The sequence below is a fragment of the Haemorhous mexicanus genome, chromosome 2, assembly GCF_027477595.1.
Source record: "Haemorhous mexicanus isolate bHaeMex1 chromosome 2, bHaeMex1.pri, whole genome shotgun sequence".
Lineage (NCBI taxonomy): Eukaryota > Metazoa > Chordata > Aves > Passeriformes > Fringillidae > Haemorhous > Haemorhous mexicanus.
The window spans coordinates 28,929,180-28,954,352 of NC_082342.1; the positions used below are offsets into that span (position 1 = coordinate 28,929,180).

Consider the following 25,173-nt stretch of genomic DNA (forward strand, 5'->3'; position numbering starts at 1 on the left):
GAGAGGCAAGAGCTTGGGCTGGATGGACAGCCCATGTACAAGGTGTCTGTGCTGTCGTTACACTGAACAGGGTAACACATTCAACCTTGCTTTATACAATGCAACTGGAGCAGACCCACTTTTCCATGTAGCAGTCAGAGTTCAAGTGCCTGTGTTCAAGCAGGAAAGAGTTCCTTGCTTTTTGGATTGCTGCCTGGCTTGCCATGTCCCTTAGATGGCAAAAACTGTAGGGTTTTTTAACATCTCTGGAGTTTGCAGCGCACAGATCCATGAGCCAGGCAGTGGTCTCTCTAGCTCTCAGATGAGTGGGAGACCAGGATTCATCTTAGGTTTGGCAGACTCTGCAGTGTTGTAGTACAGAACACATGGCTGAACATTGCTCAGACTCAGATTCGACCTGCAAGACAGCCCCCGGACACCCTGGCTTGTGAGGAAGTTTGGCAGGGACAGAGATCCAGGTAGATCTCACAAGCCTGATATTTTCAAATACAGAGCTACACAGTTTCATGTATACTGGGTCTGGCCTCCAAACACCAGGCTGGGATTAAAAAATCTTCTCAACTTAAAAATAATGGCCACATATTATTAAAAAATTCCTACACATGCTATCATACAAAAATACTTAGGCACTGCCAATATAATGGTGAGAGCTCTGGAGATGTCTGCATGCCTAACCCTCAAACCACTGCAGAGAGAGTGGTACAAAGTGCTTGGTTTTCATCTGTCACTGTTGGAGGTCCTGCATAGCTCAAAAAGGGCAGCTGCTGAGGAGGCAGGAGGTGGCATTTTTAGAGACATCTCACAATGTTCTGTTCCTCAGAAAGCTCCCCTTCATTGACAGCTTTGCCTGTTCATATTTCCCAACATCTTCCTTGTAGAATCAGGAAGTCAGTGGCCCCAGCAAAAGAGAGGCACAAGTGCAAGTACTCAGGAAGAAGAAGGACATTAAAGCAGTTTTTGCTGTTGTCTGCTCAAGCTGGGCTCACTGCAGCCTTTCTTTCCTGGTTTATATTTTCTTAACCACTTGGTAATGCAATTGTCTGAGGGTTGGGGTTTTTTCCCTGAAGCAGCGAAAAGATCCTGGGGAAGGTTCGTGCCTTCCCGTCGGCCGGCAAGCCTTCTGCACAACACAACATTTCCCTTTACCCTCTCCATGCACACATCCCTTTGAAAGAAAAGCTTGGTGAGCTCTGGTGTCTGAGCTTCTTTCTCCAAGAGGTCTCACACCATGATACCTTTGTGCAGCTCTCTCTGGAAGGGGATGAATTTGATGCAGGGCACCTGACTCTAGACTGCAGGATATAAGCACTCTCAAGAATTCAGTGGGAATGCTACTTGGCCTGGCTCCCAGGAGCCAGCTGCAACCTGAGCTGCCCCTCCCTCCTCTTCCTCACTCACACCTGACTTGGGGGACTCAGCTCCCATTCCCAGCATGGGTGGGAGGTGGGGTTGCTCGTAGCAAAGCCCTGTGCTGTAGGTGTGTGTGGGATACAGCCAGAGCACCGTGGTTACCAGTTCAGTCCCATGGTGGTGCTGGTCAAAATGGCCCAGGATAGGAATAGGGGTGAAGTGAGGGTGCTGAACTTGTCCCCTCTGCATCCAGATGCAGCTGGAGTTTCTGGCCAGGTAGAAATGACACACCATGAGCGGAGGTTGTTGTGAGTGCTGTTGTGAGGATGAATATCCTCATCAAAAGGGAGCTGAAGACACCGGCTGTTCCCAAAGTGGTCCCAGTCTCTGTAGCTCAAGTATCAGGGAGAGTTTGGGTTAGCAGATTAACACCAGGGGAGGTCTCCTCTGAAACTACTATAAAGCAAGCAATGGGAGGTGTACAGACAGGCTGGCAAGTTCTGTCTGTCCTTCTCCTCACAGATAGTTTGTGTCTCTGATTGAAGTGTTTCGTACCGGTGATTTAATTGAAGACTGTATTTGTTGTTTTCTAGGTTGCATGAAGAATTAAAGATGGCAAAAAGCGATGATTGCGTACACATCTTGCAGGGTCTGTTAGTCTTTGGGAATGTGGTCATTGGGGTAAGTGAAGTGGAACAAGTAAGGGTGGAGGCTTCCTTCCAGTATGACACGTCTTAAAACAGCAGTTCTCCCTCTTCACTTGTGAAGTCCACACATACATGGTCCAGTAAAGCATGAGAGAAGAGGATCAGGAGAGCTGTCCTAATGATCATTTGGGTGGGAAAGGGACAGCAGGGGCAGATCCACAATATCAAGATGGGTGCTAGGGAAAAAGCCTTAGAACTGGCTGGTCCTGATCAGCAGGAGCAGACCAACATTTTTCCAGCCACCTCCCTCTATATAGTAATGGAATTATTCTGTTCATTCTTTCTTAATATCCTCAAGTCCTAGGCCTGACCTCTCAGATCAAGGCTGGGTGAGATTTGCCTGCAATTCTTCTGTGAAGTTCCAATACAAGAGATTGTAGAGCTGGGCAGAAGGATTTGGGTAGCTCCCACTTGGCAGGGAGCTGAATTAAAGGAAATCTACACCTGTTTCTGTCTGCTGTTTTTTTGGGGAACCTTGAACTGATGGGTTTCTTGTGCTTCCCAGATGTGTGGCATTGCCCTGACAGCAGAGTGTATCTACGTTGTGTCTAATCCTGATGGTCCCTACCCTCTGCTGAAAGCCACAGAAAACAGAGACATCTACGCTGCTGCCTGGATTGGCATCTTTGTTGGCCTTGCACTCTTTGCCCTGTCTATCCTTGGCATCATTGGAGTCGTTAAGGCCAGCAGGACCTTGCTGTTGGTGGTAAGTGTAGCAAAATTTACCTTCCTATTGCTGCCAAACTGAACAAACGCTGCCTTGGTGTCCCTGGTCACCTTGGGAAACAACCAATGAGCAAAGACAGCTTTTATACTGATAAGGAGCCAAAGGTTCTTTTTGATCATGGCTGTGGTGTCCCAGAAGGTGACTCCTGTGAAGACTCATGCCCAAGAGGCTTCAGAACCAGGCTGAGGGAATACATGGAGATAGCCACAGTGAAGGTTGGACTGGCTTGACCCTGACCTTGCCCTGAAGCAATGCAGGAGCACTTGTGCAATCACATGTAGCTGGGATGTGGTTTAGATCCTTGTTTCTCCTCACCCCTTACTCCTTTTCAGCTGTCATGCACCATTCAGTCTAGGAGCTGGTAAGTAATGACTTCTGCACAAGGCATTAGTAAGTGTCAGGATACCAAATATGGGTGCAATGAAGAACATAAGATATCAGCAGGCAGGCAGAAATTACAGGGGTGGGGACAGAGCTTTGGATAAGCCAAAGACAATATTGAGATGTGGACAAATCTCTGTACAATGTCTTACTTAGTCATTTAGTATGGCAGTGGCAAAACTTAATTGGTGTTTGCATTAATGAAGGGTAGAGATGAAAACCCTAAAATAAGCTCTCTTGTGGATTACTGTGGGGTTGCAGGGTATCTGTTTTAGACAAAAGGCACTCAGAGATCTGAACTCCTGAGCCAGAGAATATGCCAGAAAACAGCTGAGGAGACAGAATTCCCTTAACTCTGAATTTTGGTGACTTGGCTGAAACCCAAGGCTCTGGTTTAGGATATATGAGAGTGTACAAGAGACAAAAGCTGAGGTAAGTAGAAAAAAAATGCTTTAAATCAGAGAAGAACATTATAAATGCAGGAGGAGGAACAGATACATGAGAACTCCAAAGAAAATATGGAAACTGTCAAAGGGATTATGCTGGAAAGGGAAACGAAAGAGTGAAAGAAGCTATGAGAGGTGACACTTGTAATCCGTTTTCATGAAAGATCTTTGCTCGCAGTGTAGGAGTGTTCAGGAAATCTGATGATGAAAAATCAGGGGGATCTGAATGATGCCCTAAGCCACACCTTCCCTTTCCCCAAAGTACAATCTCTCCTGCTAGGAGTGAACAGCTTCCTGCTGGAAAGCTTAGAGCTGGTAAGTGGAAGTGAAAGGAGGACACATGACACAAACACAGGTTGCCAATGAGACACAACAAAGAAAAGGACAAAGTCTTTTCCATGGAAGCAGGGTAGTTTTAATGCCATAAAGTTCTGACGAAATCTCGTCTGTGAGATGGAGAACAATTCCAGTCATTCACCTTCAAGAAAGCAGATTGCAAATTGGAACAAGCACTGGGAAGGGCTTCGAGAACATTCAGGCTGGGTGAGAGGGAATATGATAGCCTGGCCAGCTTTGCATCAAGCAGGGTTTCCGGCTTAATCCTGAAAAAAATGCTGAACTGTTTCTCCAAGAACTAATTCTGCTCTCTTTCTCCCACAGTACATCATTCTGATGCTGATCACTTTTGCATTTGAAATGGCTTCTTGCATCACAGCAGCGACTCACCAAGACTCAGTGAATATTTCTTTTTTCATGTATTCTTTTAACTTTGCTGGGAAACACAAGTTCTAGGACACACAGTCACCCTGTTCAGCATAGTAAATATGATAATACAGTGGTCCTGCTCACAGGACCACTGCTGAGCAGAAGACAACCCCACAAGGAAAAACTCCAACATCATTATTCTAATCAAAGAAATAGCTTTGTTGTTTTGAACACAGTTTTGTTATTTTTAACAGTTTAAAATGTTTAACACCTTGTAGTTAAGGAAATAATAGCGTGGGTTAGTTGAATCATCAATAGAGTGTTTAGTCTTTAGCTACTGACTGATTAATGTATCATACACAGAGAAGAAAATCTTCAGCGTTGCCCCAGGCAGTGTTACCAGTGAGGGAAAGATTACATGGATTATTGGAGATACCGTGGGGAGGGAAACTAATTGTGGTGCTTTAGTTCCAACATACCAAATGCAATCCATAGCTTCTGCACAGCTCTTGTGATATACATCTAGTAGTGCCTGCTTGAGATCTTTGTTGCTCCTCCTCCTCAAATGCTGCTCTTTATTCTCATGTGTAAAACCAGAGGAGAAGCAACATTCCTGTTCTCCAGCAGGACTCTGAAACAAGAAAACAAACCCTCCCCACATAACTCTGCATTTGCTTTACATGGCCACTTATTTACATAGTTTCTGCATTTTTCTCTGGTTTTTTTTTTTTTTCTGTAGGTGACTCCAGACCTCTTCCTGAAGCAAATGCTGGAGAGCTATCAGAAGTCAGACCCAAACAAAAACAGTGACAATGAGGTCACAAAGACATGGGATGAACTCATGCGTCAGGTAATAACACTGAAAAGTCACTAATTACTAAATGCTCTGCAAGCCTGGAATTCCAAGTCCTCCTTGGGGCTGCTGGATAATAAAGAGGGTGGCATCTGCCTTGAACCTTAAAGAAAGTTCTGGCACACTCCCGCTTTAGCTCGTTTATCAGACAGCAGACTGTCAAAGGCAGGCACTTCAAAAATCTGCTCCATAAGTCTGTGATTAATGCCTACCCAGAGTCCTGACATGTGCAGGGCTGTGACCTGGGCCCACAGAGACCCTTCCCTTCTGTGTTCCTGCAGAACCACTGCTGTGGGGTCAATGGCCCCTCCGACTGGCAGGAGTACACGTCTGCCTTCCGCGTCACGCACAGCGACGCCGACTACCCCTGGCCACGGATGTGCTGCGTGCTGAATGCACAAGGGAGTCCTGTCAACCTTGATGGCTGCAAACTTGGAGTGTCTGGCTACTATAACAGCAATGTAAGACCATCTCTGCTTTTTCCAGTTAGCATAATCAGTGCCTGGCTGGAAGGGAAAGAGACCATGAATAGCCTTTCTCCTTCACTGTAAGCTACAGGTGTTCAGAAGCTTTCTGGAGGAGAAGAAATGCCTGTAGAGTCCTGGCCATGTTGCTGAACAGGACAGGAATTTTTTTAGGATAAAGTCTTTCCTGATGGGGAGAGAAAACTCCCAAGCCACTGGTAAGAATCAAACTTAGCCCAAAGATGAGAGTATACAATATGAGTAGGCAAATCAGCTGTTCGCCTCCACAAGGAATGACTTTTCAGTAGACCATTACGTCCTGTTCACTAGGTTGCTGGGTCATGAGCATCAGCTTCTGCACTAGCTTGCATTTCTAGAAGGCATTCAAGCTTCCAAATTTTCTTGATGTTTCTTGATGTTTCTTGATTATGGAGGTCAATTCTGTGTCAACTGTGTTTGGTTATCTATGTGTACTTGGCAAGTGGCTGGCACAACAAGTTGTCCTTGAAGTGTTTGAGATGGGTCTACTTTGTATTTGGAGCCAGAAACAGGTGGGTTACCTGCAAGTTGTCAATAAGCAGTGTAGCTCTGGCTTGGTTTTTTGAGACACTCTGAGCTACCCAAATTGCAGTAGGAGAGGAGCATGCCACCATGCCACCTCAGTCTCTCTCGGGGGTGGATAAGTCTGTCACCTTGCAGTGCAGGCTCATCGCTGGTGTTGAGTCATTGCTGGTTGTCTTTCAGGGTTGTTACGATGCTATTTCTGGGCCAGTGAATGCACATACCTGGGGTGTTGCCTGGTTTGGCTTTGCCATCCTCTGCTGGACAGTAAGTACTTAATATTTGCCTTTATTTCCTCTTCTCTTCTCTTGCTATTCCACACCCAGTTGGGTGGAGGCGAATGACAGAACTGACGCATTTAAAATGTCCATAGATTATCGTCATTCATTCATCACAAATCTGCCTGTAGCCTGCTCCACTAAGGGCTACATTTACAAGTTCCCCTCCATTCTGGCTTCCAGAGGTGAGGAATTAGATGGCCTGCCAGCCTGCCATGGCCTGCTGCTACCTGCTGCCATCTCAGCAATACAACACAGCAAACACAGCTTGCAGATGCTTCTTTGTGAAGGGTATTGGATCATCATGATAGATAATTGAGCTTGTAGTTTGAAGATTTTATATGAGTGTATTCAGTGCTCAGAGTTCTGCAGCTTCATGATAGATTTTCCCCAGTGAGAAGAATGATATAGTCAAATAGTTATACTGCACATATCTTCTTTCTTTGCTGTGTAGTTTCTGTGCAGATAAAAAACTTTAAGATCCTCTGCCTGAACAGGCATAGCTTTTCGAGAATTTCTGTCACTCTCTGTTACCCGTAGGACTGAATGGGGCTGAGGGAGGGGTGGAGAGCAGAAAACGGGGGGCAGAGAAACTTAATAGTGTTGTCATTTCAGTTCTGCGTCCTCCTTGGTACCATGTTCTACTGGAGTGGAATTGAATACTGAAGGCCTGATGTCCTCAGTGCTGTCCTGAAGAGCCATGTGAAAGTGCATTTGTTTGTCTCCCACTCCATTCTCCACTGGCCATGGAGTATTTGAAGATTTCCCACTACCTCTCCCGTATATACTTTTGCCCCTCCAAAAACTTGACACAAAGAACTGATGACTGCAGGAAAGAATCTTCTTTTCCCTGCTTTGCCCCTTGTTCTGCAGCCTTAATGCCTCCTGCCTGAAGCACAATCCTTCTTTCACTGTGTAAGAAATCCTGGAGCATAAGATGAGGGAAAAAAGTGATCTGCTTTGTTCTCTGATGACATCAGAAAAGAAAATGTCCATTTACACTTGGTCCAGAAAAATGTCTCTCTAAAATTAATTTGAATTTAAATTATAATGCTCCAGCAAGGGCTATGTGAACAAAACTGTACCCTCCTGTGACCAATAAGGACAGATGCTGCAAGGGAAAAGACTGCAGACCTCTCTGTTATATTCTACTGATCAACTTCTCTTGCTGGTCTCTGTCACCCTTGCCTTAGAATAAGGCAAATTCTCTGAGCATTTAAGTGTGTCAGCAATAAAAACATGACACAGATAGAAAGTCTGTTGCTAGTCAAGCCCAATAAAAGGCTAGCTCGCTCCTCAGCAATATGCTGCCTATATGCAAGCCTACCTCCTGTCACTGATGAAACTACTGCATGTGGTCCTACCTTCGCAAGTGCCAGTCCAGGAAAAGCTCCACCTGCTAACAAGCAACTCCTTCAAAAAAGCTGTTATCTACTTTGCACAAGATTTCACACATCTACGGGCTAGCATCTGTGCAGAATACAGAGGTTCTCTGCTGTAGTTGCGTTTGCAAACGTGGCTGTCCCATGCTCCTGGTTTATTGTGCTTCTTGCTTTGGCTCCCTGTGTGTAAATGGTCACACCCCCTGTGTCATTCCCCTCCCACATCCCTGGATCAGGTAGGACAAATGGCAAATAAAGGCAGTGAGTAACTCTTGTGAAAAAATGCAAGCAAGGAGCTAATTGAACCAAATCCAGTCCTTGCATCAGCACTTGCAGCTTTCACTCAGTTCAATAAAGGCTGCTTGCTTTGGCCCAGACTGAGCTGGTGCCTTTCCTAGTGAACACTTCAGTAGTTAAATTTATTGTGAGAAATGCGCTCCTCTGTGAAGTGTTTTAAGGTGAAGCCTCTTCCAAAGATGTACTGCTTCATGTCCTGATGCTTGCCATCTGCCTTGATTCTTTGGTTTTGTACATTCACCAAAATACGAATTAAAAAGAAATGGAAGTGAATTTTTTTCTCTTGTTCAAGATTGTGTCTTTGGGAAGGGAAATTAATAAAGGTCTGTGTCTGGGACATGTGGGGCAGGACAATGACAGGCTGTAACATCCTGTAACAGAGATCTTGCTAAAGCACCAAGATTGCAGTGTGCCACAGAAACTCAGCAGCCAAATACTTCCTTGCCAGAGTGCTGAGGGAGAGGAGGAGGCAGATATAAGGGTGAAGAGATGAGGAAGAAAGGTTAGGTCCCTGCAACACAGAAGGAGTTTTCTGTATGACTGTGCCTTCAGAGCTGACAGTCCTCACAGATCAGCCACTCCCCTGCTTCAGTGGTGTGGTCGCTGTCTTGGAGACTCTGGACTCTGAGAAATTCCACAAGGAAATAAGTCTTCAGCACTTTTGTTGTGAGACTTGAATTATGGATTGACCATGTATGTCAGTGGTTAAGGTTTGGTTTTCGAGGGGATGAGGAGGAGGTTTGGTGGTAGTGATGCCTTAGGTTTTAGCTTTCATATTTTTCTGATTCTGTTCTGCTTTAGTGTGTGGTTCTGAGCTTCATATTAAGGGATGGTAAGCTCTCTTCACACAATAGCTAGACGAAACAATTCCTTTTCTAGCTTGGGACCGAGGACAACCAACCCAAATTTCAGGCCCAAGAGCATAAGCAACAGTGGACTGAAGAGAGGGAAAAAAGAAGGATGGGACTTCATAACCTAAAGCTATAGTTGGACAATTAACTCCAATATGCAAGTGGACCAGAACTTATGAAAGTGTGAGACCCCGTGACCAGTCGTCCATTTTTGTGACCATTTTGGGTTCATCTTGGCTGTAGCCCTGGCTGAGTCTTGTACTACTCAAGGTGCATCCATTGAGGCCTTTTAATAAATACCTACTTTATTCTTTAACTCCATCTCGCCTCTGTTCTAGGTCAGCCTTCACAAGGCATCAGTAGGGCTGGGTGTTTTTATGTTTGTGCTGCTGAGAACGACAATAAAACCTAAATGTAAAGAAATCTAAAGAGAGTCAGCATCTGCCAAAGTTAGGGAGCATTGGCAAAGACTGGGTTTTCTGCTACTGGCCAGAAACTGCAAATTCCTGCCAAGTGCAACAGCAGAGAGGAGAAAAATGGAGCAGGAAGGACACAGCAGGCACAGAGACTCTGTCCTTGCTCAGCTAAACGTCTCCAATAACTCTTGGTCATGGATAGCTGCCCTCCTGCATAAGGGCCTCTTGCTTGAGTTTTTTCCTGAAACTCAAGCAGCTCTGCAAATGGGTGAAACAACTGGCTGTGGGACTTTCTAGAGGCCAGTAAGACTTTCTGAATATGGATGTCACTGGACATTCTGCCTGGAGAAAACTGTAGGACCACAGAAGCAGGTAAGATCAAATATTATTTTCCTCCTCTGGTCTTTTGCTTGGGACCTTTCTGCTCCATCTAAGTCTGGTATGATTACAGCACTGCATTTAGGATAGAGGAAAATGCAGCAGGATTTTGAAGGAGAGGAAAAACTGGCAATGCTTTACATAGACTATTGCAGCATAAGCTGCTCCAACCAGTTGCAAATGATACCATTGACCTATTACACAAATGGCAGCTCAAGTCAATTCAGTTTGGGTTCTTCAAATTTGCTTTCTGCTTCCTAAGCCTTTCCCTCCCATTGCACTTTATGATTTGTGTACTAAAAAATAAAAGCTGTGACCAAGTAAACCAGGCAATGGTGGATCTGTGCAGAAGTGCCAAACATGCCACAGTGCATCCAGAAAAACCCAGGTTTATCTGCCTGAACTATGGGGGAAGGAGAGGATTGGACAGATGAGACAGATGACAGGATGATGTTGATCAGGGTCATGAAAAATCCTGATGAAAAATCAGAAAAAGCTGTGCTGCTGAAGGTTAATTCCAGCCTCTGAAATTACCTGAGGTGCCAGGGAAAGGGTGAGGAAGGGATGGAGTCTGTGACAGGAATGGTGGTGACCAGGCTTAGGTGTCAGCTGAGACTTGTAAAGAAATCCTGGTCATTCTCAGCTGTTTGGTTTGCTTCCTGAAGGCATGGATGTATGTGGTCTCCAGAGCAGGCAGTATGCATGTGTGCACGAGAACTACTGGACTAAGACATCCTGCTAAGACAGGATGAAGAAAAAAAATTGCTGCAGGTGAAAGTCATTTGGTTTGTTTGCAGATTTGCTCTGTGTATTTATTCTCTACAGGTGTGAATATTCACGGTTCTCTCATGGCAACAAAAGCACACTTCAATTCTCTCATGGAGCTACCAAAGGTATTTTTAGATTATTAGCTTACTGCAATACTCCCAGCTCTGAGAAATCAAGAGTCTCGCTGAGAGGCACCCTCTGTACATAGCTGGTGGACTGCTGTGTCCTCCAATCCCAAAAGAATCCCACATCCTCAGCTGCTGCCCTTCCACACACACAGAAAGGTAACCTGGTGTTTTTCACACTGCTGAATGTTTGTTTCTGGCAGTCATGAAAGTGTCTGTTTCTTCAGGCAATGGGACATTGTGAGGCAGCCTTTGTGTATTTTGTGCCTCAACCCTCATTTTCCAACGAGTTTTCCTGCCCCTTCCTCCTTTCCTCTCACTTCTTGCACAGACCCTCTCAGGCTTTACCTTGCTGGTTAATGTATGACATACAGTGGTCATTGTGTGCCATACTTACATCTGGCTACCCACCTCACTGGGAAAACTAGGAACCAGGCTGACAGTGGTGTTCTGTACCTTCTGACGGGGGTGATTTATTCGCTTTCCTGCTCACTGCCCTGGCATCTTAGTTTTTCACATTCCTTACCAACAGGGACTCGTGCCAAGCAAATGTTCATTGGGACCAATGACCTAAAACTAGCTCCTAAATGAATCCTCCTCCTCCCAACCCTTGGCAGCCCTGCCCTCCTTGGCAACTGGGGAAATCCCCTGCAACGTGTGGTATGCTGGGAACCTCCTGCGAGAGCTCTCCCTGCAATCTCAGGCATCTTTAGGAGATCCTGCTTTGGGAGGAGTGGATTATGACTGCTTTGGGTTGATCCTCAACAGGAAAAAAGGTGAGGCTGTTTCTGACTTGCTTCTGAGGTGAAATTACATCACAGGCAAGGTCATGTGCAGTTCTTGCACGATCGCCAGCAGAGATAAGCCCTGCAAGAGAGACAAGTGATGAGCAGTGAGCTGCTCTGGCTACCCAGGGCTGTTGCTCACTGTGAGCCAATGCAGGGCTTCTCTATTTTTCCCAAAGCAATGCTCCCCTTTTCCCAAACCAACGCTCCCTCTGTGCGGCTGGCACAGAGGCTGGAGACTGTAAATCCAAGTCACCCTGTAAATAACCAGCCTAGTCCTTTCATACTGTCTGCACGTTGATATTTAAAGTAAATTATCTCAAAGTGAAAAAAAAAAAAAAAAAGTAAAGCAGTTGTGATCACTATTTTTTCTGATTTCTTCTTCCTGATCCCTGTGAAGGAAGAGGAAAAGAAAATGTTACCTGATATTCTTCAGACTGGTTCAACTTAATCTCATGGCTGTTGGGTGTTGGGGTTTTTTTTCCTTTTTGGATCTTACTTATCTAGAAACTTCCTCTGTTGAATAATCATCATGTGTGTTATTCTCCTTTCTCCAGTTCTGGTTGTTCCCATGTTTGTGTGCCTTGTGGTTCTTTCTTAAGCAGCTACAAAGTTTTTTTTGAAGTCATTTCCTCTCACTGAATTCAAATAATTCCTGTCTTTTCAGATAAGGAATTTAAATGACAGAGAAATGTACCCTCTGCAGCAGATGTGCTATGGAAGAAAACAGGTCCCATTTTGAGATGGATCTGGACCCAAATTGCAAACATAATTTCTAGGAGTTGTCTAGGTTTGCAAAATGTAGCTCATCTCACTGCAGTCTGCTAAAAAGACATACAAAAATATGTTTAATTATGGAGTGGGGCAAACATTCAAGTTTTAACACTCACACTGTGCCTAACTTCTGAGGGCATCAGGACACGGGCAGATCTGAACTTTGCAGATCCCCTTAATTTCTAATCCTCAGCACTGAAACTGTTCATCCTTTACCCTTGTGGTGAGGCACGTTTTTTGAATAATTTATCCTGTCCAGATAGAAAATGAACTCAGAAATCTGAGTTCATTTCTCTGTCTTGGCTGTTATGATTCTGTTCTTTTTGTTGGTAGTGGTGCCTTGTGCCAACCTCCCTTCCCTGCACTGCCTGCCTCCCCTTTGCTGCCAGCTGACCTTTAGCCCCATCCAGTGGGATTTCAGTGGGATACCAGTGGGATGTCCTGCTGCCAGAGCTCCTATGTTGCAATGGTGTTGTACGAGACACCAGTGTCAAATACTCCTTGGTGCTGGCTAAGGTTGATTCCTGGTTAACAGCCAGGTTGGAAACCTGCTTAATCTTGTTTTGGCTTAGCTGAAAGTATCCAAAATGTCGTAGCTGTGGCTTCCAATGCAACCTACACAGGGTATTGCCCTGAGTCAGGCAGGCAAAAGAAACTGGCTGAAAGAGTGTTCAAGCACTGCCATGTGCTAAAGCACCCTGATTTAAGGCACAGTGCCAACGCAGCAGGAGCAGGTCTGCAGTGTCCCTTTGGCCTAATTTTCGTAACCATGGGAATGCTGTGGGGCAGTCTGAGGTTCTCCCCTTGCCTTATGGCCAAGTCATTGCGAGACTGTGGCACAAAGAATGGGAAAATACTGGTTCTCATACAGCACTAATAATTGGCTCTGGCTAACAACAATTCCAGAGTTCAACAAACATGGTTTTCTCTCTCAATTTGTATGCCAGTTGCCATGGCAAGCAGGAAGCACAACCCAGGCATTTTCCTAAAGGGAAACTGAAGTCATGAAGGAGGTAGGAAAGGGAGTCAAGCCCTGAGTTCAGCTGCTGAGTAGGAAAAAAAATATTTCATTTAACCTAATGATTCATCTGCCTTTTAGGGAGAACAGTGATCAAGCTGCACTGCAGATACATCTACTGAGGCTACAAGCACAAAACACCCTTTTTTTTTTTTTTCTTTTCTGATCCCAGGATAGAATAAGGGACACATAATAACAAAATTCACTTCCACACTACAGCTCAGAGATTGGCTCAATGAGAGCCAAGGAACTAAATTAATAATTTGTTAAAGTTCTTGCTTGTCCTTTACAAATCAACAGAAGCGCATACATGATGCATCAGCAGCCTTCACAGTAACTTCTGTTCCAGCCTGACTTCTGCTGTACAAGAACTGGGATCACAAAGTTTTTTCATACTCTACTCTGTGCTGCTCTGCATTATCACAGGCAAGGCAGAATTGTGCAGGAGATGTGCTAAATATGAGCACATGGTTGTACATCACTGAAACTTCAGCCTGGTAGAACTAGCAATGATAAGAGAAAAGATTCTTTTACCCTTGAAAATTGTCAAGCATTTCAGATAACTGTAATTCCACAGAAATCTCCAAGCCCTCACTTAATTTTCAGACCTGCAGAGCAACTGCAGCTCCCACAACCTGCAATCAGAAAAGTGTGTGGCCAGGGCCTAACCTTCAGTCCTTACCATCAAAGCCCACACAAACACAGATCAGTGCCCTGGCCACTCACAAAACTAAAGAGGGGCTCAAACTCCATGTCAGAGGACGACAAAAGCATTTGCACTGTATTCATAAACCAAATCCAGAAAAAAAATCAAATGTTCCACAACATCACTAGGGCACAGATCTGTTTTTATAAAAACTCCAGTTTAATCTCATGGCTGAGACCTGGCAAAACATCTTTCTTTTGTGGCTGTTGTTTTCTTTCTTTTTTTTTTTTAAACAATCACGCACAGAGGCAGGCAAGTCCACACAGAGAAAAAAGCTTAACAAAACTGCAATTCATCAGAGCTAGCAGGAAAAATAATCACAAAACCAGGGCCAGTGGGATGGAGACAGTCCTCTTCATAGTGTCCAGCTTCCAGCCCTTCTCTTGACCTGGCAGCAGATAATATGCAAAGGGGACTAGTGCCTGCAAGCACAAGATCCAAGGTCTGGACTGCTGTATGGAGCCCTCAGAAAGTTCTTGCCTTCTGCCATCCTTCCTTTCTGGGGCTGGTAAAGTCCTACTCCATCTCCAGTCAAACTCAGTGGGAAGTTTTCCATTCCTTGCTTGGAGCAGAATTAGTTATCACCAAGCCTTTACATCATTTAGGAGCAAGCAAAGGTTAAACAAAAGAGGGACCAGCTGCAGCTTCCTCCACATCCCTAGAAATTTTTATTCTTTTATTTCCAGAGACGGAGAGAAGCAAAAAGGACAACTGCAAAACCTGGGCATGCCTGAAAGGTTGAATATGCTTCAGTAGATTGTCTGCATTTTCAAGGTCTGGTGGAAAGCTAAATCAGCCCTTGAACTCTCGTCTCCCCTGGTCTTGTCCCTCCTTTTCCAGGACAAAGTCCTTCTCAGGAAGGCACATTCAGGCCTTCTCCCCACCACAGATTAACCAGAAATAATTAGCTATTCTGTGGGCAAAAAGCCACTGGGTCTCACACTCTCAGTGCTGCAAATGTGCAGCAGAAAGCAGTTCCACGCATCAGCCCAAGTTTCACAGATGTGTAAAATACTATTTAGGCAATTCCTTCATGTTAATTACATTTCCTTTTTAAAATACATTTACATAGAATGATCTTTTATATATATATATACGTATATATATATATATATATATATATATATATAAAAATTTTTAAAATATTCACCAGTACAGGTTTTTCAGAATCCATAAAGAAAGAAAAAATATATTTTGATTGCACCATTTGGACACTGTATGAGGGAAAATATTTCAGACTTCACAGATGCTCTCTAATACAGACTTAAGTTCCTCTGAAGCTCTAAAGGTGAAAAAATAAGTACTTCAGTCTTTCTACAGTGATAGCATAAGATGGACAGCCCAGAGGAGTGGGGTTTATAAGGTAAAATATAACCTTCATTTCTGTTTACTCTCCTGCCAGTGAGGCAGCTCCCACACAAGCTAACATTTTCCATGTCCCTTCTTTCCATCAGGGATTCTCACCTTTGCCAGCTCAGCCATTTCACTCTGAGCTAGTTTAAGAGAAGCTGCACCAACCCTCTGACTACATGGGAAGAATATGTGAAATTTACCCATTCTTCTTTCACTTGTAAAAGCCCACAAGCAACACATACTGGTGATATTTTGTCAGGTCTGATACTGGGATCATCTGCAAACTGGGCAACAGCCTTTACTTTTCATAGTCTCAGGAGAATTGAAATGTACTGCAGGGTCTCTGAAGTGATCCTTGTGGAGCTGCAGATGATGAGCCAGTCTGTTTAGGAAGGTCCTTTCAATAATACCTCACCTGGGCCAGACTCATCTCCCATAAATCCAATCTATCCTTCTTCATAATTCTTCAAAGGGAAAACAGAAAAAAAGCCCCCAAACAAACAAACAAACAAAAACAATTAAAAAACAAACCCTAAACCAAGGAGAAAAAAACACAAGAAAGAAGAAAAAAGAAAAGAAAGAAGAAAATCCTTTCTTAAAGAGACCAGGTCTGACCCTGAAATTGACACTGGGGATAGCTTGGTAAAGCTGGATCTCAGAAGCTCCTGCCACCCAGCCAGCACCATTCAGTGGGAGGTGGCATCTGTCTTCTGGCCCTGTCCAACTCCCAGGCTCTGGTCTTTCAAGCTGACTGCAGGTACCATATCAGCATGGATCCATCATCAAACTTTACAGACTCTGCAGAAGGCTGAATCTGGAGCTGAGAACCACAGGGCACCTTGCAACTAAGAACATGCTTTCGCCTCTGCAGGACCTGGGGCTATATTTTAAGTGTTGTGGATACATCAGCTGGAGATGAAATTGTAGATAAGCAGTGGGATCAAGCTACAAAATAGAGATATCATTGCAGCATCTCTGCTTAATTAAAATTCAGGACCCAGACCTAAGTTCAAATTCTGAAATATCCTTAAAAGTATAGTCTGGATACAGATCTTGCTTGAGGCTGATCTTTAATATCAAGTAAAGATTTCTAATAATTTTCTCTTGCAGGAGTTTCACCACTTATGCCAAAAGCACTATTACTGACTGGAATGCTGTTGAGTTGAGACAGTGTATTATATACAAATTGCCAGACCTCATTTCTTGTTCATAGATCAGCTTATATGAGAATAAGGAGGTGAAAAAAATGGTTGTAACATGCCAAAGTTTCATTACATTTTCTTTTCCTTCTGATGCATTACTTTGTGAGCTTCTCTAGCTCCCTTCCAGCTGCCTTGGCAGTCAAAACTTCTAGGACCTGAGAGACTATAAATCCTTGTCCAAAGTAAACTCTTTTGTTGATGCCAAAAAACCTGGGCATCATTTCCACAACTTTTACTTCCTCTAAAGCCTTACCAAATACCTCGTATCGCACCTTCCCTTTGTCAGTAACCCAGCCATGGTGATTAAAAGCTTTCTCAAGAGGCAGTGACATGTATATGCAGTGTGGAGCTGTGCTAATTATGAGGAGCATCAAGGACTGGAAACTCCCTAGTTTTAATAAGAGGCTGCACAGGCATATGATGGTCTGGGAGTAGAATAATACAATTGTCATGAAGCTGCATATTCTGGGCTTGCTGTCCACAGCTTCCCCACGTAAAGCATAGGCTGCTGCCTGTGAAAGAGCATGGACCCAAACAAGAACTCCAGGCTCTCATCTGGTTTAATAATTTCCCTCAACTAAACTGACAGCACAGACTTAGTTCTCTGCTCTGTTCCCATGTGGTGCTGTACACAAATAAAGAGTGTGGTGGGGAGGATCAAAGACTGCAGCTTGTGACAAGGAAAAGCCCTCTTGTTTTTCACATTCCCTTTGGAAATGGAAGGAGAAAACTCTGCTGAAGATATATTCCTTGCGTTTGTGGGCCGTTAACTTCTCAAAAATACTCTGGCATATCTCTCCTTTTGCAATCAAAGAGTTCAGAGAAAGCACTGCATGGGGGGCTCCGGGCCCTCCAGCCACAATGGCACTAATAAAGCGACACAGTCTGTACAGACTAGCAGCTCATGGGCTGAGTCTACTAACCACTGGAAATTGCCAGCACTTCACAATAGAAAGCCCTAAACACATGTCTTTTGGGAAATTCTGGCTGACACTCTTTGTGGTGGCTATTGCACTTCCTAAGAGTTTACTGCTTAAGCTATAGCCCATCACAGCCACCTGAGGGCCTGCAGACTCAGACATCTCCAGGAATGATGGCCCCTGCAAGCACATTACAGGGACAATCTCAGTGCTGGCAGCAACACCTGTGTTCCCATCTCCTCTCTAGTCACCAGTGACACTTAAATTGCAGAGACAGCATAGGCTGTACCTGACTTTGCCATCACCCACAGTCATAGATCAGGCAACAGATGAGCCTGTGGTGAATGCAGAGTTAGAGGCTTTATAAAGGAAGCTTTAATTCTATTCCCATGGCAGCTGTTGCATATCTGAACACATACTTGCCTGTAACGTTAATGTTTCCTTCAGGAGAGAATTCAATTCACTTCAAATTCCTCTCTCAGGACTTGTTCATGATCTGTTCTGCAGTCCCACAAATCATCCTCTTTACCATACTCTTAATCAATCTGAAAGCACTGAGGTCCAGGGAGGTGGCAACCAGCCACACCCTCAGAGAAACAGTGTAAAATCATAAGAGAGGAAATTTAAATGAAGAAGAAGCACCTGGGGACCTGGGGACATGCCACACAGTGGCAATGAAAGGCCAAGGGTCGAAGATATGTCAGTCAGGGTGCAAGAGGGCAATAGCCCAAGGACGTGGAGATAAGATCCTCTTGCTTTTGTCTGCTGTTGGCAGTGTGGAGGTCAGCTGGAGACAGCTGGAGAGGTGTCATGTGGCTTTAAGCCATGATGAAAATGGTTGATACTGGCCTTTGGTGTGACCTTGGCTTGGCTTTCACTGCTTTCAGCCTGAGGGGTCTCTACCCCCGGGCAGCCAGCTGCTCACTCATTCCTCAGCCACACCCATCTTGTGTGCCCAGGGAAGGAGAGACTAAGCCCACAAAACTCGTGAGCAAGACCTGGAAGACTGAAAGAACAGCTAGGCATTTCCTGTCCAGCTGCTTTCATTCCAGCCCTTGCACAGGCTGGAAAGAGCACAACTCTGATGGAAGGAGAGAGCTGGAGGCAGTGTCTTCACGTTGTATGTTGATCACTGGAACATCCTTGGCTGCCTCAGCCCCGTATGATTTGGTCATGCCAGCTTAACCTTCCTCTTTAGCTCCTCTTCCCCCAGCCTCCCGCACTGTCTATTTACACTGTGTAAATCAGAAAGTCCTTCATCCGTGTCTGGGAAACAATGGTAGGGGTTCCCAAACATCTGGACTTACCTCCTCAGCAGATGTTGTGCCCCTGCACCCTGAGCTGCAGTAACAATGTTTCCTCTCAGCTCTATATTGTAATTATACAGAGATTTACCTTTCCTTTTTTCCATAGGGAGGATGAGACTTTCACTGGGCTTGTTAGAGAACAGGTGTGAGAAATGCAATTCCCTGGGACTGGCTTACCATAGAAAAACACAGACAGTGAGGGACTAGGCAGGAGCAACAAGGAGAATGAAAAGCAAGACAAAGATACCATGACCTTCCATAGCAAAAGCTTTGCAGGAAGCCATAAAGGATTCAAGTCCATCTTGCACAGAATAGTTTTAACAACAGCAAAATGGCAACAGAGTTGGTCTTGGACACTCCCATTCCAACCATCACAGAAAAGGAATAGGAGGAGCAGCTGCTACTCAATCTGCCTCCCACTTCGTCCATCCAGAATCACAGAGCGCCTCTGGGGCTGGTAGAAGCAGCTGGTGGAGGTCTCCAGTCTCTGGCCATTCTTGGGGATGGTCATTTTGTTCCGCAGCGTCACCCCCTCAGGCGCTGTCCGCGCGGGGTCGGACAGATCGCCGCAGATGGGGCTCAGAGAGGTGCTCTGCGTGGGGCTCCTGATGGGTGACAGCAATACCCTGGAGTCTGCTGAGGACGTGGGGTGGTCCATGATGGGGAAAGGGGGACTGAAGAGAATCAGACTCTGGGGCCTCCCAGGCCTGGATCTGTAGGAGGGTTTGGAGAACCCTGATGGCCTCTCTATCTTTGAAGACTGTGGGTTATCTCCAGCTGCCTCCCCGCCAGAGGTGCGCTTCCGGCGCAGAACAGGGGCATCCAGAGCAGGGTGGTGACTGGACTGAGACGGCTCCAGTGGAGAGCCCAGGCTGCCATGCCAAGGGCAGGCTGAGTCCTTTTGAGCAGGGTCACTGTTTTCTTTCTCTGCTTTGGCTTTCTTCTCTGTCAGCGGGCTCTTGGGGGTCTCCAGGTGGCTCCATGCCACCCGTGGAGCTGGCCTGATGGCCTGCTTGCCTTCTGATTCCTTCTTCTCAGCGGCTGGAGCAGCGTTCTGAGCCTGCAGGGGCTGGGGGATCTGGGTGTACTGAATCTTGGGTGGTATCACAGGCACTGCTCTAGCCTGGCACATCTTAATCATGAAGGAGGTCCTGACTGCTGACACGCTGACGGGGGCAGAGTTACGACGGCCGGTGGTGGCGTGGGCCACTGCCAGGTAATCCAAGTCTAGATCCACGGGGGCATTGAAACGAGACCCCCAGGGAACAGCCCTAGTGGCAGCAGGGCAGTGTGTCGGCAGGGATGGGACAGAATCACTGCTTTTTACTTCCTTCTGCCCATACAGGAGGCTCCCAGGGGCAGATGGCATGGACAGGCTCTCAAATGTGAAGAAATCTGGGGCTGGGAGGAGTGAATCCAAGTTGAGGGATGAAGGCCTGGTCTTTACTTTGCGAGGTGTTTCTTCACCTTTATTACTCAGCTGTGACTCAGCGGGAGAACACAATGCTTTGGTGACAGTCTCTCCTCCCAGGGCAGTGTCCTGAGAGATGGATAACTCCTCCTTTGTGTTCTTAGTCTGTGAAGAACTGCCTGGGCTATTTTGGTATGGCAAAGACGACTCAAGCTTCGGGCTCCAAGGGTTTTCTTTGCTCACATGCACTTTCTTTCCCTCTGTCTCCGAAAGAGGGACTCTGGAGAGTCCTGCTTTCTCACCTGGTGCTTTCTCCCTGATAGGGGGATACTCAGGTTTTGAAGGCTCTTCTGGAGGACTTGGGCCGTTCTCATCTTGCATTGCTTTGCCCAAAGTAGAGGGGGACATGGGTTGTGTTTTGGACAGCTCACAAGTCACTGAATGCAGAATGTCAGTGCAGGGCTGCTGCTGGTCAGTGGCATCTATGAAAGAGAAGGGGGTGGTCCACAGACTCAGCACTGTGTCTTTGCTGTCCAGGGAGAGGCTGCGGCTGAAGCGCGGCCTCAGAGAAAGGCTTGTCTCTGCTCTCTGCCTCTGTGGGTGAAACTCCTGGGTCATCTTCTCCTGAATGTCCTTAAAGGTGGGGGAATGGAGAGGGCTTGTAACCCACTGGTGATCCTCCCAAGGCTCCACAAGTTCCAAGCTCTGCACATTATCTGTCCAGGCATCCTCCTCATCCTGGTCAGCAGCATCCTGGGTTCTGCTAACAGCATTGCCTTCCTTCATCTCCTGGATTCCAGCTCCACTCAGTGCCTTGGAGGAGAATGTGTCCCTTTCGTCAGCAGTCATTATCTCGTGTTTCTCCCTCTCAGTCTGGACTCTGGTGAGACTATCCTTTTCCCTCGGGAGCTGGTAAGTGCCTTCGTTTTCTTTCCCTGATTCTGGACATGCTCCTTTGGAACAAGATAATCTGTCAGTAGTGGCAATCTCACTAAGTTCTGATTGACCATGAAGCTTCCAGTCCGGGGTAGGAGCGAGACATTCACTCCTGCTCTCCTCCATTGCCTGGTGGTTCTTTGGAGTAGCTGAGCCTGTTGGAAGAGTGCCCAGTTTAGGTAGGGCTGAGGCACCACTCTGCTGTGCAACTGCATCAGACTGGCAGCTGGGGAGGCTGTCTTGTTGCTCCATGCCACTGGCACCAAACAGAGGCACCTGATTTATCTGTGGTGCTCTGCTTTCACATTTCTGCTCAGCGAGTGTTGGACTCTGCCCTGGGCCAGAGCAAAGACTATCTGTTTGTTCTGAAGAGGAGGATTTGGAAATTGGGCTTGTCTTGGGAACAGCTGCTGGCAAGAGCAGGAGCTCCTCTTCAGGTTCAATGATTTTCAGTTCCTGCTGTATCTCTGGCCACAGCGGTTCTAGAAGGGCATTCGTCGGGTCCTCCTCAATCTGAAAAACAGAAAAAATGGGAGCTCGCAACTTCCCTGTAAATACCCCTCCCTTTTCCCCAAACAGCCCTCCTAGAATAGCCAGGCTCCTGGATGAGCAGGCTCATGGGTACAGAAACACAGACACACAGACTGCTACCAGTTCAAGGAAGAAAGCACATCTATAAACAAGTGGGTTTATGGAGGAGAAGGTCTGAGGTGCAGCCAAAAGGAGGCCTGGACAGACACTGAAAGAGTGAGCTGAATGAGTAGCTGGAATGTTCCAGCCCATTTCTCAGCAATTCCCATTCAGGCTCGCTTGGCCTTGCCAGAGAAAATGCATTCCCAAACTGCACACAAACTCGAATGAATAATCTATTCAAGGAGATATGCCAACAGATCTTTAAATAGCTGTCCAGAGATGAGTATCGCTGTAAGAAACTTGGTGAAAAGGCTTTGCTAGAGATACAGAGGAGGCAAAAAATAGTAAGAATTTAAAAAATAAAATTGTGTGTAGAGAATGGGAGTAAAAAGGACTGTTCAGGCTGTCCAGGACAAATGGGACAGCAAAAACAGAAGGGGAATTCAGAGACCACGGGTCAAAATGTTCAGACATCCGGACAGTCTCACATCTGGAGAGTCTCAGAGCAGACAGATGGTACAGACTGAAATTCTACAGTTACAGGAAAAGATGACCAAAAGGGGACAGTAGGTAGTTACGTAAAGGTAAATCACCACATGGTGATTTCACAGAAGGGAGATGAATCAGTACATGGTCAGTTATTGGTGCTGCTTGGCCGAAGTTACAGATTGAGTTTTCACAATTACAGACACACAATGAAACTTTAAACAACCTCCCAGTCACCACCACGACACGGTCCCCCACCTTTCTCATGCCTTCTTCCTTACCACATCTCTTAGACGTGATCCTTCTTCTGTCTTAGCCATCTCAACCTCCTGCTGGTCACAGCTGCCTTCTGAGGAGACATCCTTCATCTTGAGCTGTCCTTGCTCTGCTTTGTCTGCTGGGAGTGGTCCCTTATGGAACTCCAAAGCTGGTGTTTGTTCCAAGGTGGGACTCTGCTCTGAGGACTGCTGGGCGCCGCTGGTTCTGCTTGTGCAGCTGCTTTGCCCACATGTCTCCTGATTTTCTGCTGCTGGCTGTGGTGTTTCTAGGGACTCAGGTTTCCCAGCTGCCACCAGCTCCTCAGGATGAGAGCCTAGATCAGAAACACAAATGCATGTAACTATTTGAGACTGAAAACTTGTGCCCTGCGACAAAGCAGTGCTGCCAAGAGCCAACACCAGCTAATAAAGCTAGAGAGCTCCCTCCAGGCACAACCAGATGTTTCTGGGAGGTCACCCACCTCCCCAGGCTGCAACTAGCGCCACCCTGACCTGCTATCAAGTCAACACCCACCCTGCTATAGGTTAGTTTCTTTCCTGCCACAAGCTTAAGCTGGAGAAACCTCCACACCACCAAGGTGCAGGGCACTTCCAGCAGCCCAGCTGAGGATCCATACTCCCCTCCTTAACACAACTTACCTCTGGATGCTGCCAATGGCAGAGTTGGCCCCGGCTGTTTCTCCTTGCGCTCTGCTGCCTGCTCTGTCCTTGTGTGGGTCCCCAGCTCCAGAGCAGAGGGGCTCGTGCTCTCCACCAGAGAAGACAGCTCCTCTAGACTGGAAAGGGAATGCTTCTCCTTGGTGGGCAGGCGGCAGGGTGTGCTGTTGGTGCTGATGACTGCCGATACCCTCAGCGGGACAGAGACAGCAAATGGCTCCGAGATGTTCAGGGCTTTCCTCTGGTGATGAGGAGAGGCCTCCAAGGGAAAGAGGCTGCTGGGGAAGCCTGACTTGGTGGCTGTTTCAGAGGTGTAGAACATGAGCACTCCTTTGGCTGAAGTCTGCTCGTTTTCAGCATCCTCTGCCACCCGGAAAACCTTCAGCTGCTCGGGGGGTGACTTCACCTGCGGTGTCCGGGGAAGACCTCTCTCCCCACCCAGCTCTGAACTTCCTTTGGCCCCCATGGCAGATCCTTCCCGCTCCCACTCATTCTCCTTGCTGAGGTCGTATGAGCTGCCTGTGCCTCCTGTCCGTATCTTGGTGGGAACAAAGAATCCTCCAGTAGTCACTGACCGTTTGAACCTGCTTTTGTCATCCTCCCCTAGAGACGGGAACAGAGGAGCAAGTCAGTGGGAAGCAAAGAACTAGCAAACAAACTTCCTCTGTGAGGAGTCCTCCTCAATCCCTCCAGGGATGAGTCCTGTCCTGGTGAACACTCAGATTTCCCCAGACATTTGAAGCCAAGTGGCACTGAAGGCTTTCTATGCTCTAGCCTAAGGCTTCCTTCAAAACAGGCAGGCAGCACAGGACTGAATGCTCTCCAGTGGAAGTCAGCTCAGACTTTTATTAGACACCCTTTCCCATCAGATGCAGCCAAGTCTAAGGCTATCACATCGTGCCCACAATGCACACACCAGGCCTTTTTGTAAGCCTTTTTCACCTACAAATGGGATCTTTGTGCCCAGAATAACCAAGAAAGAAATCAAAGCAGTCCAACTGCCAATAAAGGTGCAGCTAAACACAGAGGTAACTCTCAGGCGGATGCACTGAGATAAATAACACAGAAAAGAGTCAAAAATGCACGCACACAGAGGTGGGGATGCACGTCAGCAGCCGTGGCAGAAGTACACAAAGGTTCACAACCTGGTGAGATAGACACAGACTGCTCATCCATTGAGGGTGGTGAGACACTGGAACAGGCTGTCCAGAAAAGCTCTGGATACCCCATACCTGGAAGTGTTCAAGGCTTGCTCAAGTGTTGGTACCACCTGGCATAGTGGAAGGTGTCCCTGCCTGTGGCAGGGGTTTTGGAACTAGGAGATTTCTAAAGTCCCTTTCAACCCAAACCGTTCTGTGATTCTGTGATCCATGCTGCTGAAAATGCAGAGCAGCAATCCTTCCCCCTTACAGTACAGCCAGGCTATGGATGTCTCACCTTCCACTGGCAGGGAGCACAACGAGTCCATGCTCTTTGCAGGCCGGATAGTTGCTTTTTCTGTGGAAAAAGAGTTTTAGAAGCAGGTATCAGATCCTGTGGCTTTGCAGGCTTCAGCCCATAAAGATCAAAGGCTGCATACATATAGACAGGCTTGCCACGCAGACATTTTCCATTTCCAAGCATTCCCTCATGTATCTACCACATGGCTTATTACCCACAACACTTGTCCACACAGCTGGGGATCTGCTAGTGCTAACAACAGCTTTGCACCTGCTGGACATGTGGAGAGCTATACTTAACCCAGCCAGACAACACCACCTCCACTCTGAAGCAGTTAAGCATCCCCAAAGCTGTCATGTGCCACTCCCCTCCCCGACTTAGTCAGGCTATTGGCTGTGGGGGATTTTATAACTAAACTGACATAAATGCCTTATCACCTCTCATTCCTGATAGCAAATGTTGGGTTATTTTTACGTTTCACTCCCAGCTCTTTTGCTGATATGAGCATACCCTGCCTCCAGCAAGAACTCTGGGAAATTTCTGAGGGCAGTGGGCGACCTGTTTTGTGGCCATCCTCA

At 46.4% G+C, this 25,173-nt stretch overlaps 2 protein-coding genes across 2 annotated transcripts in view; one reads left to right on the plus strand and one right to left on the minus strand.

The window, feature by feature from the left end:
• Positions 1–1,866: 1,866 nt before the first annotated feature.
• On the plus strand, positions 1,867–8,424 carry UPK1B (uroplakin 1B). Its single transcript, XM_059838039.1, has 7 exons — positions 1,867–2,031; positions 2,563–2,763; positions 4,272–4,346; positions 5,056–5,166; positions 5,451–5,630; positions 6,378–6,461; positions 7,088–8,424. Exons 1-7 carry the CDS (start codon positions 1,963–1,965, stop codon positions 7,136–7,138), a joined length of 771 nt encoding a protein of 256 aa, XP_059694022.1. The 5' UTR covers positions 1,867–1,962; the 3' UTR covers positions 7,139–8,424.
• A 5,686-nt stretch (positions 8,425–14,110) lies between these two features.
• Positions 14,111–25,173, minus strand: part of ARHGAP31 (Rho GTPase activating protein 31) — a 60,616-nt gene continuing 49,553 nt past the window's right edge. Inside the window, exons 9-12 of the mRNA XM_059838040.1 lie at positions 24,593–24,652; positions 23,138–23,758; positions 22,502–22,812; positions 14,111–21,614 (exon numbers count right to left, since the gene is read on the minus strand). Of these exons, the coding sequence (XP_059694023.1) occupies positions 19,155–21,614; positions 22,502–22,812; positions 23,138–23,758; positions 24,593–24,652 (3,452 nt within the window). The 3' untranslated portion in view covers positions 14,111–19,154. The remainder of the gene's footprint in view (positions 21,615–22,501; positions 22,813–23,137; positions 23,759–24,592; positions 24,653–25,173) is intronic.

Coding starts and splice junctions, on each gene's coding strand:
- UPK1B (XM_059838039.1), top strand. CDS start 1,963: ATGGCAAAAAGCGATGATTGCGTACACATCTTGCAGGGTCTGTTAGTC. Junction 2,032..2,562: donor TTGGGAATGTGGTCATTGGG/GTAAGTGAAGTG, acceptor TGTGCTTCCCAG/ATGTGTGGCATTGCCCTGAC. Junction 6,462..7,087: donor TTGCCATCCTCTGCTGGACA/GTAAGTACTTAA, acceptor TTGTCATTTCAG/TTCTGCGTCCTCCTTGGTAC.